The sequence below is a fragment of the Sycon ciliatum genome, chromosome 1 (genome assembly GCF_964019385.1).
Source record: "Sycon ciliatum chromosome 1, ocSycCili1.1, whole genome shotgun sequence".
Taxonomy (NCBI): Eukaryota; Metazoa; Porifera; class Calcarea; order Leucosolenida; family Sycettidae; genus Sycon; species Sycon ciliatum.
The window spans coordinates 42,645,440-42,658,460 of NC_088643.1; the positions used below are offsets into that span (position 1 = coordinate 42,645,440).

The 13,021-nt window shown below is 45.2% G+C and overlaps 2 protein-coding genes across 3 annotated transcripts; one reads left to right on the forward strand and one right to left on the reverse strand.

Annotated features, from left to right (window-relative positions):
- Window positions 1-871: 871 nt before the first annotated feature.
- LOC135827035 (uncharacterized) lies at window positions 872-3,799 on the reverse strand. Its single transcript, XM_065339557.1, has 4 exons — window positions 3,181-3,799; window positions 2,545-2,637; window positions 2,045-2,357; window positions 872-1,667 (listed from the first exon to the last, which is right to left on the reverse strand). Exons 1-4 carry the CDS (start codon window positions 3,473-3,475, stop codon window positions 1,394-1,396), a joined length of 975 nt encoding a protein of 324 aa, XP_065195629.1. The 5' UTR covers window positions 3,476-3,799; the 3' UTR covers window positions 872-1,393.
- Window positions 3,800-5,288: 1,489 nt separating this feature from the next.
- LOC135827042 (uncharacterized) lies at window positions 5,289-12,045 on the forward strand. Of its 2 annotated transcripts, XM_065339569.1 has the most exons (6): window positions 5,289-5,555; window positions 6,478-6,773; window positions 7,899-8,087; window positions 9,175-9,337; window positions 9,851-9,948; window positions 10,643-12,045. In XM_065339569.1, the coding sequence occupies exons 2-6, from the start codon at window positions 6,678-6,680 to the stop codon at window positions 10,769-10,771; spliced, it is 675 nt and encodes a 224-aa protein (XP_065195641.1). In that variant the 5' UTR covers window positions 5,289-5,555; window positions 6,478-6,677; the 3' UTR covers window positions 10,772-12,045. The 2 variants fall into 2 exon arrangements, with proteins under 2 accessions (XP_065195641.1, XP_065195637.1); XM_065339565.1 differs by lacking the exon at window positions 5,289-5,555 and having other exon boundaries at window positions 5,670-6,773.
- Window positions 12,046-13,021: the final 976 nt, after the last annotated feature.

Genomic DNA, 13,021 nt, shown 5'->3' on the forward strand with positions numbered 1-13,021 from the left:
TCATAAACTTCATAAAAAACAGCCCTTTATCGCTCCATATATACTGGCACACACAGAGACAGATAGCAATAGCGACAACACACCAAGTGAAGGGTAGTTAGCCGCAGCCAGATGTGAACCGGATAACGAGTGAGGTATGGAAGCAAGGACTAAGAACAGAGTGTCTCAGATAGAATAGGCGTGCCAGTGGATAGCAGAAATAGGCCATGATGCAGAACCACTTGGGACCGTCAGATTCATTTTCCTGGACCGAGCTAGCCGGGGAAAAAACCCTCGCGCCGACGGACGCAGTTGTGAGGGAAAAAACCGGGTGTATATCCCCAATGGCGATTAGGCATCATGTAGGTATGGCAAGCACACACCAGATGCCATATTTGCAACTAAAAATATTTCGCGAGAAATCATTTCTCGCCTATCTCGCTGCGCATGCGCTCGGCCGGCGAGAAATACAACTATTATTACTTATAATACTTGTTCTGATCTAGCTGTGCTGGTGACCAGTCATGTGGTATGTGTGATTGCCCGCCGGATAACTTCGCTTCTGGTGCGTGACGTACAGATCTTGGCTATACTGACGTGATCGGTCAGCTGGCCTGACCATACACACCACACACACACACACACACACATGTACACCCACGCACCACACGTACACGCATGCATGCGCAGACACGATTTAAAGTGCTGTGGATCGGGGGATGGACCTGAGCTACGCATGACGCTACTGCACACCGTCTCTTACGTAACTTCGGTAATAATAATTGTCAATGTTGGAATGCGCCCATGCAAGTGCGTTTGTAGGATACCATTATGTCTGGGAGACAGTTCTCTATTACTATTTGCATACTGCTTTTTTTATGCTCTGCATGCATAATTGTAGCCAGAATTTCCATCTTTCAGTGAATTTCTTAGAAATGTATAATAGCAGCAGTGCATTCATATTTTCCTAGGGATTTTATGCCCTCATCCTACCATTAATATTATGCGTCTGCATCTGCAGCTTGACTTGATTTTTGGAGTGTATGTATGTGGGGATGGGAGGGGGGGGGGGACAACAACGCAAATCTTCTCTATTTTTCTTATGCCGGTAATGGGTTACACGGAAAAGATTACTGTGTCTGTCCTGAATTACATAGGTGCACCTACATGTGAATGTAACATTACCAGAATAGGAAACAAGCTCCATTGCTAGATCCACTATAATATTTATTCTGATTATAATCGATTCAAGTATCGTAAAGCGAGATTTTCTAAATCTTAAAAATAATAACAGTGTTGACAATGAGCCTTCATGAATACAGCTGTCTCCTGGGCAAATAAGGAAATGAATTCGTCGTGGCCTTGATCTGCATCCAGAGGAGCTCTGCTTTTATGCAACTAGACCTATGTCGGATCAGTCGGTGCATTTTGGAGTCGATGGGCATGCGTTATTCTTCTCATACTGCTGTTCCTGTGACTGTGCCTGATCAGTACGGTGTTCATCCTGGGTACCATGGCAACAACTAGGTCTGGATCTCAAGTGTACGCCGGGAGGCTCCAGCAAGGAAACATCCGGAGCAGATTGTTTATGCCACCTAGATGCAGTAGCGCTGCTGACATCAGTGTAAAACTGTGCTTGTGAGATGATTTCACCATCAACGGAAACTGCCAAGTGACCGCTCCCATCACTGCAGAAGACAAAAATAGATGAAAATCCAAAAATTCAGGAGCTAAGCATTTGTCAAGTCCCATGATAGCCAGTTGCTCAGAATACTGTAACATGTTCAAGGTAAATGTAGTGCACAGTGAAATACAGTCAGACTCCGCACGACTGCTACACAACCTTTATGTTCCACAGAAATAGGTAGATAGAAGAGGGATACGGATAACCAAAAACATGTTGCAGTCAGTACTCTCTGAGGCTGGCGAGGGAACAGGATATAAGAGTGGCATGGTACACATGATCAGATCACCTCTACTGGACGTGGAAATTATGGCCAAGAAACAATACCAGCAAACAAATGCTACATGTATAGTCCATGCCTCTATTGTCGGTGCTACGTACTCTGATGGTAAGATGGAGATTTCCGTCACGACCACTCCTCCGATGTAATCAGGATCGACTTGCCACTGTGCATCCAATGGTCTTGTGGCGTGTCCTTGCCTCTGGGCGATGTTACCCCGGACACCCACCGTGCGAACCTTATCGGCAGTGTGAGCGACACAAATACGGAACACGCCTCTGTTATTGCCCAGCGTGTTGCTTGATGGTAGCGGCAAGTCACACCTCAAGGACCTTGACTGGATCTTGGTACGCAGTGAGACACGCTCACGGTTGTAAACTGTCTTCTTGATGATCTCCAAGTCAATGATAAGAGCTGAAAGGCAGAAGTAAAGTGTGGTGCAAAGGATCAACTTCACACGTTTTTTTCTGAAGAAAGGTACATGACTGAGAGGCACATCAGCAATACCGAGCCAACGTTCAAGTCCAGTAATCATAGTCACAACCATGTGGCATTTCCTCTGTGTTGCATGATCCACCATGATGCGAGACGGGTAAATTACCTTGCTGCGGACGTATCTCTACTGCTGATCTGAGCGCAGTTTCCTTCGTTGGATTCGAACGCGTCACATGAGTTGCGTCTTCACGCGATGCACCTGCAAAACAAAACACAATAGCATGCCAACAACGAACTCTACAGTTTCCGTTGTACACGTGGCCAAGAAAATGTAGTTGTGTATTTACAGTGGAACTCATTCAGTGCGTACCCTTATAAGGCACACTCTCGTTTAGTACAAACATCGACCGGAGCACTGGTGTATTCATCGACACAGAAAGTATGTTTGGACAAGAAGTATCTTGGATTCTACGTACACTCAGTTTCTGCTGCGCGTGTGGATACGTCTCATCAGAGTACCGCTGTAGATATCTATCCTCAAAAGACGTTGCAGTCTCCTCTCTTCAAACACTCACTGAATAACAAAGATTAGTACAATCATGACTGTCAGAATCTGCATACGCCAAAGCAGGAGTAAAGTGCTACTTCAGTAAAAAAATTATTTTTCCACAATAATCCATTTGGCTGCCCTTCATCACATTGTGTTTAATTAATATAATGTATATATTTGCCCGTAAAATAGGCTTGTGATCATCCATTTGGCTGTGAAGTTTTGCTATTCTGAATTTCATTCTTTTCTTACCTTGGTTGTGGTGTGGTTGACACCCGAGCGGGTTGAACTCCATTCCCCCAGCGTCACCCTTGGTCTCTTCGCTCGGCTGACCTTCTCCATTTTGCGCAGGCCTGCAGCTTGCCTTCTTTTCTACTGCTACGCTGACCGGTTGGGTCACTGACAGCGCAAGCAATGCAAATAGGCTCAGGAAAAAGCCAGATAGACAACGATCTTGTTCGTTGGGCAATAGCGATTGGTTGGGCAGACGGTCATCACGGTCATAGGGCTGATGACCTGCACAAAGGAAGAGGTGTGTACCGGACATCTCTGCAGTCCACAGACAGCTAGGGTAAAGATGGTTTTTTCTTGTGAATATTTTCCAGGAACAAGATCTGGCTCACCAGTAAATTTGACTCGTGAGTTCGTACTGCAATAATGCCGACTTCAGCACATAGGGTTCGAGTAGAAAGGGAGCTTCCGTGGTGGTGGCGGTGGAAGCGAGAGGGTCTCCTCAGAAGCCCTCTGCACTGACCCTATCCAATGCATTAGGATAGCTAAAACCTAGCGACAGTAAACGTCTTCAGACCAATCCAAGTTAGTTTTGGATTGCGAGGAGTGGCGTTCCCAGGAACGTTTGCCAAGTCTTGGGATAACGAGTAGACTAGCTTTTATAGTTTTTTTTTAGTCGACTTCGACGCCTTGGGTAGCATGGGCCATGAACCAGCACGTCTGTCTCGCTCCCGCCGACATCACTGTCATCACTGTCATCAGCATCGTAGACCTACGAGTTTTCATGTTTCTGGCAAGATCTCGGGACATTTCCCTTTCCTGAAATCGTGCCAGCGTCGATGGCAATCCGCTTCTGTGAAGTCTTGAAGGACACGAATCGAGCATGACGTCGGGGAAGTCCCGTCGCACGTGCAAACCACGTTGCTTACGTCGTTGCTTGCGCCAAGATATTGATCACCTCATTTTCCTCTTGACGTGGCACTGACTCACTGTGACGGACGCTGACAGTCTACATAGTCATTGTACTTGTACACATGTATTATGTATGTAGTGACTTCACACTCAACCATGCATGATCGGAATGCCTAAGCCATGCAGCAGCGCAGGCCCAAGGCAAGTATTAAAGTAATAGTTGATGTGTAGACTGCAGCCTATAGTATAGCCTAGTGTAGGCCGAGTCGGACAGGTACCTGTACTGACTGAGTACGAAGTCAATAGGAAATAAAAGCCGAGTAAAAGACCGAGGCGAAGCCGACGTCATTTACGAGGTCTTTTAATTCCTATACTGACCAAGTGCCAAGTCAATATTCGATTTATCACAACTAACCAAAGCATGTGTTCAATGCTAAAAAGGAGTCAAATATAAGCGGTCAATATAGCCGTAAGGAGTCAAATATGCAGGAATATTTGACTGCTTATGTATGGCAAAAATCTATGTGAGTCAATACTAAGGGAGTGATAAGACTCAATACGAGCACTTCTTTTGTCGACCCAACAGGCAACAGGCAACAGGTGAACACTGCACAACACTCAGTGCACTGAGCCCAGGGCCAGGGCCAAGATAAGCCAATATCCCCATGGGACCATCACCATGCATGCTTCCTATTTTTTTGTAGTCTGGCATTCATGATAATGGATGCCATGCCAGGCCTACATGTACAGCCTAGCACACGACCCAAGCTGCAATAATTATGGCTAATGAGTACTACTAGTACTAGTACTAGTATGCCCGCCCATGCAGCTGGCCGTGAGCTGGGGCGTGGCGCAGGCATCTCCACGATCAGAACATATTATGTTCTGAGGGACTAGAAAGTAGAATGCGAATGTAACATGTTGCATTATACATGTACATGTAACATGCTGCATTCGCATTCTACTTTCTAGTCCCTTCTTCAGGTTTCAAACTTACTTGCCCCGAACAGGAACACCGTCCTGCATCGCAACTGACGCAAGGGTTACTTCCCGGGCGAAGCCTATATAAGCCCGGAAACCATGATGACCGCCGAGTCGAGTGTTGACTGTTGAGAGTCCAGACTCCATTATTTTTGACTGTTCATGGACTACATGTACACAACTGTGATTGTATACATGATTGTACATGTACATGTACGTTAGAAAGTGACTAGCGGTAGTAGCGCAAAAGGAGAAGCGTCTCGAAAGCAGCTGACTCGATGGCTGCATGCAAATTGTATATGTATTTGGCCTAGTATTTCTCCTCGCGCCTTCATTACATTATTATAATCCATGCTTACGAAAGTATTAGTTGCGGAGTTTGAGTCTTGTAATTGAGAGTGCTGTATCACTTGTGTTGGAGACGAGGATATAGGCAGATCTGACCACCCGATGTAATAGTGAACGACAGTCCGGCCCTCTTCTCACGAAGTTGATATTATCATGTGAGTACAGCATACAACAGCCTTACCGGTAGGGCTGGGAGGGTAATGCTAGCATTAAAATAACAGTAGCATTTCAATTTAGAAGTGCGTGATTTGGAATGAGCATGAAAGCTTGGGCCATGTTGCATTTGAACATGAACATTGAACTTTTCCGGACAGTTGCTATCAGCATGCAGGCGAAGTCATTTTTAAATTATTTAGCTGAATGAAAGGTGTTACCAAACTTACCATTACTAATACTAGGCATTAGCGTAGAGTTGGATTTGCTAGGCTGACTAGCTTGCAAACATAATGTCCTGTACTTGTCTTGATGAGTTGATCCGTTCCAATCAGAATCAGATCCGCTATGCCGGTTGCTGGAACATCCGTGTGGGTGCACATCCAGCGCATTTGTCGATTTGCGTGCTTCTCTTGTGCATGACTGTACTGACAGTATACTAGTACTAGCCTTGTTGGGACTATTTTCCCGCGGAGTTTCCCTCATCAAATAAACGGGTAGATGTTTGGGGGATTCCCCCTTGGGAAGGCATACGGGTACCCCCCGTCGAATGACTATGTAGCATGTCGCGATCGAAGTAGCTCTGGCCGCCAAACCACTGCATGCATGCACTGCTTCACGTCATCAGGTCATGGCCTCCAGTCTTTCAGATCAGCACAGTCAAATCACTTTTATTTCCGCTAAAACGAAAAAATGGGCTCGCTGAAACAGTAGAGCTAGAGATAAAACCCAAAGATGGAGAGGCAAGTGCTAGATACTGATGGTGCGTTTGCATGAAGGTGTGCTCTCCGCCTAGCGCCTTGTCCTTTCACTTATAATTATATGGTGGCACACTGATGAAGATTAGTGTTTCTTCTGCAGCAAGTAGTGGGACCATTGAAGCTGATTCCGTGGTTCCGATCGTCATTTTCTTGCCGTGTGCAGAGTCTCCCGGCTCACCGACGGATGTCCGGCCCGACCTTTCTGCTCTATGTAAAATCTATCATTGGCATTGGCGTGCTATATTGCCTATACTGGCTACAGCCTGTATCGTACTAGTAGTAGTACTCACTAGAAACCCCGTTCAACCGTTGTCGCAAATCTGGAGAAGGACCCCACTGGCCCACTGTTTCTTAGCTGTTACAATGGCCGAAAACTGTGTCGTGAGCGTTGTGAACGATGGAGCGGCATATGCTTCAGCTGATCAGATTCCTGATGACCTATTTGACTTTGTCGAAGCGGTAAGAAGAGAGATAAGTTCCTTGTTATGACGTCTTACACCACTGTTTCGGTGAGGCATTTTAATGTTAGACAACCACTGACACACTGAGCAACACAATCCTTTCATTTTCTTTCCTCTGTTTCCTTTTTTGACTAAAATCCTCCCTACCCCATCTCTCTTTGGTGCATCCATGGCGCTATGAAGCCGAGACCTCTCGTCGGCTGAGCTTAATGGTCCCCATGCCCACCACCACACTCCATTATTCACCCCAGTGTCTGGAAATATTGTGGATTTTGTAGGAAGAAAAAAAACCCCAAAAGAACAATCGGAGCCACTAACTTTCAGTCAAGTCGTCGTGTGCATTTACCATGTTTACCATCTCTTCCCTTATTTTGCCGAGTCAGTGTGTTGGTAAAAAATTTCGAGGCCAATCGTTTCATTCCATGCAGCTCTAACTGCCATCAAGGTGCCTGTATGAGTGATGAAAGATCGCACTCAACAGCTCTCACAAGTAGCAAACACTTCATCAGGCCATTTGTACCTCCCCCCCCCCCCCCCCCACTAGCTTCTATAATTTGTGTACAATCATGACATTGTACAGCACTGCTACACATCGACCAATACTGGTACACGTTTTCAGTTTGTAGTGCAATGATTATGTTCCGGTACGAAGCAAAGTTGCCTTGAAACGTTCGATCATATCAGAGTAGCTCTGGAGGCGTTGAAATTTGGTTAGGAAGACCACAAGAATTCTTTTTTCACTTCCTTCCACTGCCCAACGAAGCACACAGTTACTAGTTGTACTTGGATATGCATGTAGTACCACAGTGCTGCACCCTTGGCCGTGGGCTACTACTGTATGTTTCAAACGTCAAGCGCATTTATTGAGAGAGCAGTACCAGGCGCGTGCCCCGTATGGGTTCCTGGGTGCCCGGAACCCCCCCTTTTTTTCGCTGAAAATGCAGGATTTGCTTCATTTTTTGAAAACTTTCGCGAGGAGGCCCCCGGAACCCCCCCCCCCCCCCCTTGAAGGGCACCGGCGAACACGCCTGAGTACATGTATGTTGTCATTAATTAGAGTGAATGCTTTTGAAGAATTGCTAGTACAATGCTTGCAATCTTTCATGTTCTGTGATATCTGCAGGATGGTGAACCTGTCATCGTTATCACCGTGGGCATCTACATGTCTGTGACGAAGGGCAATAAAGTGATGCTCTTCAGGATAGTCACGGATGCTGATCGCCCTATTGAAAGTGTTAACGTGATGGGGGAGGCGTACGACATCAATCAGAACTGGCAGATCCATAGCAGCCAGTACAAGCTGAATACCAGGGTTAGTAGTAGCCAGTGAGCATGTCTGTTTGCGTGTGTGTGTGTGTGTGTGTGTGTCTGTTTGCGTGTGTGTGTGTGTGTTTGTGTGTATGTGTGAGAGAGAGTGCGTGTGTGTGTGTGTCTGTTTGCGTGTGTGTGTGTGTTTGTTTGCGTGTGTGTGTGTGTGTCTGTTTGCGTGTGTGTGTGTGTGTTTGTGTGTGTATGTGTGAGAGAGAGAGTGTGTGTGTTTGTGTGTGTGTGTGTGAGAGAGAAAGAGTGTGTGTTTGTGTGTGTGTTCATGCATTCGTGATTGTATGTGGTGTGTGTGTGTGTGTTTCATGTTGTTTCTTAAAATTGATCTATGATATACTGTCAAGTCATTCTGTCATCCGGAGGCATGACCAACAGGCCAGTGCTGGCCGAATTGGCGACATTATTTGATTTGGAGTAGACTACCCTCCATGGGTTGTGAATCCAATTACATTCTTACAGTCTAGCCAGTGCTTAGGTAAAAACACTACGTCAAGCATGTCCTGTACTAGCACCCTGGTGACCTACTACTACAAGTATACATGCATACTGCTGACACCAGCTTCTGGTGCCATGTCCAACCAACTTGAGGAATGGTAACCTCGAAGGTTTTCGATGAATCATCCATGGGGGGGGGGGGGGGTGCATGAGCTGCCCTGCTGTTGATCAGAGGCATTATTAATATGTTTTGTTAACATGGAAGCAGGTGTATTCTGGACATCCTTGTTGATAATCCTGGGGGGTGCATGAGCTGTCCTGCTGTTGAACAGAGGCATTATTATTATGTTTTGTTAACATGGAAGCTGGTGTATTCTGGACATCCTTGTTGATAATCCTGGGGGTGCATGAGCTGCCCTGCTGTTGAACAGAGGCATTAGTATGTTTTGTTAACATGGAAGCTTGTGTATTCTGGACATCTTTGGTGATAATCTTGGGGGTTGCATGAGCTGCCCTGCTGTTGAACAGAGGCATTATTATTATTATGTTTTGTTAACATGGAAGCTTGTGTATTCTGGACATCCTTGTTGATAATCTTCCTGTGTACATGTTCGCTCAACCTTGGTGTTGACCACTTGCAGCCTCGACGTATAATCATTGAGCAGACCGGGTTAACGCTGTGGACAGAAGATGGCATTCGCCGCACTAGGGACCTTGATGTGGTGGCTATGCCACGAGTGATCGAGGTCCCTGATCCGTTTGAAGGAGATACATTCGTGGAAACCATCTGTGAACTCGGAGCAGGTGAGCCTATGGTAGTAGGCTGATAAACAATATCAAGGATTTATAGATTGTATACAAATAATCTGTGTGGAGACTGAATAAAGCTATGTACAGTATGAAATTCGACTTCATGACTATAATGCACACATGTAAGCGAGGATAGTCTTGTATTTCCAAGAACATGTTCTTGTGATATTCATCAGCAAAATTATATTCTGTTCTTTTTCCTTAATTTCTGATTGTGATAATAATCACAATCAGAATATACTGCAACTAAAGAATATCACTAGAAAACGTTTCTGGAAGCACAAGACCATCCTCGCTACATTATCACTGTTTTCATAGTCATGAGTGCAATCTTGATACAGTTCATAGGCGTATTTTGTAAAATGTTTTTGCAGTGCCATCATCATTTTAAAAATTGTGTCCTGCTGCTGCCCATTGCTGTCTCCATAGGTCTGGAAGTTCAGTTTATGTGATGGTATTCCCTGCTCCTGCACAACACATACTATCCAATTGCCTTGTTTGTTGTAGGTGAAGTGATGGAATTACTCACTGACCAAAAGCTCTCAATCACGTTTGTCGGTGCTGATGGCCAGCAGCGTCTTGCTCATCAAGCGGAAATTTATAAAGTAAGGGGCCATCCGTAAATATAGATATATATTTAGAAACAAAAACTAGTCGTTTAGGGAGGAGGGGGTTGAGCGCCTGTTCGTTTCTCGAAAAATATCGATGTACATTTTTCACGCGTGAGCGTGTCCAGAAAAAAAGATCAAAAATATCGATACTATGTAGCATTTGTACGTATTCGTTTCTCAGGGAGGGTAGGGGGAAGAGAAACGACTAGTTTTTGTTTCTAATTTAATATCGGTATTTACGGAAGGCCCCTAAGTTGTCCGACTTCTATCCCAGTTTAACTTTATAGGCAGATGCATGTGGGGCATGTGCAATGCCCCCCTCCCGACGACATATCTATGCATGGTTATGTTTAAGGCTGGAGAATGAGTGTAAACAGCGGAGAATACTCATACTAAGTACCGGTATACCCCATTTTTCACAGTAACAGTCCAAGTTCATCACTAGTCTAGTGCATGAATGTTGTGCAGTGTACCGCTGCAGTATCCTCCTTTCTCCTAACCCAAGGACAGCATATCACAATTCACGGGAGTATATTCTGCTATTATGGCATATCTGTCTGTCTGTAACTAGCTTGATTCTTTGTATTGTTTTGGTGGTGAATTCTAATGCAAGGGGACATTTTGGAAATGCACATTTATTCTTAGGAACAATGTATTATGTGTCACTTTTGTATTTGCTACTGCGCAGCCCGTCATTGCTGAAGAAGTATCGGTGGAGAACTCGGAATTGGTTCTGGCAAGCAATGGGACCAAATCGTCTTCATCCGCAAAGAAAGAAGATGAGGTGGCTAGTGAACGGCACGATGAAAATGGATAGGCTAAGCTGAATGATGTGTGGCAAATCCCATGCCTCCTTACCCCGCGGGGTGCATATGGAGCAAAGGCTACAGAAGACGGAGCGGAAGTTGCCGAAGATAGCGAGGACAATGCAGGAGAAGACACCGCTCGGATCAGACGGGGCTATGGAAGGATAGTGAAGCAGGTAGACACCCTAACAGAAGAAGTAGAGATCACAGTGCTGCTGTAGATCATGGCGAGCATGCGTTCTACAGGAGGAAGAACATGAACGGCTCAAGATAGTACTTCAGTATTATTTTTCTCAAGGTGTAGACTGAGAATGGAAGAGCGGATCAGCAATATCAGTGTGTTCAATAGACTGTCAGTGTCAATCAAATGGACATATCATTACACAGTGCTTGAGCTACTCAGATAATTTATATGTTATAATCTGGCAACCGAGGCTCTCAAGATAAGAAACCACATTATAATCCTACGAAATAATATGGTGATAACTGTTCAGTTATTACCAATCCGAGCGCCTAGAATGGATTAGAACAAAATCACAGCCCGTGTGTAGTATCGCAGCCTATACATGCTGTTCACGGACTCAGAAGAGACTTATGCTGTTCACGGACTCAGAAGAGACTTATGCTGTTCACGGACTCAGAAGAGACTTATGCTGTTCACGGACTCAGAAGAGACTAGCGCAACAGTATTCCTGAACTGAATCAATCTAGAAATGAAGCAGCTTGTACACTGGGTAATGAACCATGTGTGTGTTATTGAAGGATATTTTGCTATGACTGTCTAAAGTGTCTATTCACACGAGTCATGCAGAGAGAATACTCTCCCAGGCCGTGTAGACAGCGTATCTATTGGCATTCATCACCACCTTTAACCACCTTCTGCCTGAATGCTATTTATTTCTAACGCCTTATTTATATGGAGTGGTAGAGTCTGCTATAGTTATTTATAGCGTTTCGTATCTAACGCCTTATTTATGGCATGGATCTCTGCATCCAATAGAGGCATGCAATATTGTTGGCCCAGTTCACTTGGTATATTTACTGATTTGACCACCGTGACTATATGGGTCGGCAGCACAGTGATCCAATGTCATCGTTTTGCTGCGAAAGATTGCGGCAGGCTGCTGTGTACGCTGGATCTGAGTGACCATGATGTGATGCTCCATCAGGGTGCGCCTGTAAGATACTGTCAAGTCCCTGTCAGACTCTGAACAGCCCCTTAGCCATTGTTCACCCCAGAAATCAGAATATGAAATCTATTTATCCAAGCAGGCCTTCACCAGAAGCGGTATCCTCCCGGAGTACATGGCATGTATCTCCTGACTTTTGTCATGCACATTGACATTCTCCCTGAGAACAATCAAGCATAGAATATTATGAAGAGTGTGATACAGTACACGGGGTTCTAGCCAAAGGAGGGTAGGGGGCGAAGCCCCCCCCCCCCCTACTTTGTTTGCACCCCCCCTGTGAAAAGTCTTTTTCATTTTTGTGTTTTATCATGCCATTCAACGAAAATGCGGTCGATAGTTAGTAGTGTAGAGGGTTCATAAAGGCACATTTGTCTGGCGTGAAACCAGGTGTTTACCCCGTACGTACATGTACGTTGCATTTAGCATTGCAAGACAGTTACATGTATTTTGAAAATGGAAAATGGGTTACGGGGTAACTGCTTCCCCCCCCCCCCCCCCCCCTAGTATTTTGACTTGGTTAGAACCGTGGTATAGCATAGGTAGTACAGTACTATCGGATGCTGTAGAACCTGAAGGACTGAAGGACTGAATCTGTCCCTCCAGGAAATCGCGATTGCACGGATGCAACAAATTTCGCGATTTTGGCCCAAACCCGCAATTTTCAGCAAAATCCGCTATTTCCCGCGTTTTTTGTTGTTTTCGGCACTATAATATCTCACATTTTATGCACTTTTCATGCAGTTCTTTCCATGATCCTGTAGGTTATTTGCACAGTACGACTCCCGAGTAAATATATGATGCAACACATTTCGTGATTTGGCCCAAATCCGCAATTTTCTGCAAATAATTCCGCGAATTCCTGGCCAGTTCTGCATCATTCCGCACTTTTCGTCGCATTTTTTGTTACTTTCTGCCGCAATTTCTTGCGCAAGTTTTCGAGAGTTTTTTCCGCAAATTCCCTGCGCAGGGACAGCTGAATCATGATCCCAGCATGCCTAGAAAGTACATGTAGTAGCAACGCGCTCTTTTGTTACATTTCCAGTTTCCAGTCTCTTCTTGCTATGCTTGCAT

Bases quoted from the DNA above. Each gene is read 5' to 3' on its own strand.
- LOC135827035 (XM_065339557.1), bottom strand. From the start codon at position 3,475: ATGTCCGGTACACACCTCTTCCTTTGTGCAGGTCATCAGCCCTATGAC. The intron at 2,358-2,544 runs GTAATTTACCCG...TCTGCCTTTCAG, and splicing joins AGAGATACGTCCGCAGCAAG to CTCTTATCATTGACTTGGAG. The intron at 1,668-2,044 runs GTACGTAGCACC...TGTCTTCTGCAG, and splicing joins ATCTCCATCTTACCATCAGA to TGATGGGAGCGGTCACTTGG.
- LOC135827042 (XM_065339565.1), top strand. From the start codon at position 6,390: ATGAAGATTAGTGTTTCTTCTGCAGCAAGTAGTGGGACCATTGAAGCT. The intron at 6,774-7,898 runs GTAAGAAGAGAG...TGATATCTGCAG, and splicing joins TATTTGACTTTGTCGAAGCG to GATGGTGAACCTGTCATCGT. The intron at 8,088-9,174 runs GTTAGTAGTAGC...GACCACTTGCAG, and splicing joins AGTACAAGCTGAATACCAGG to CCTCGACGTATAATCATTGA.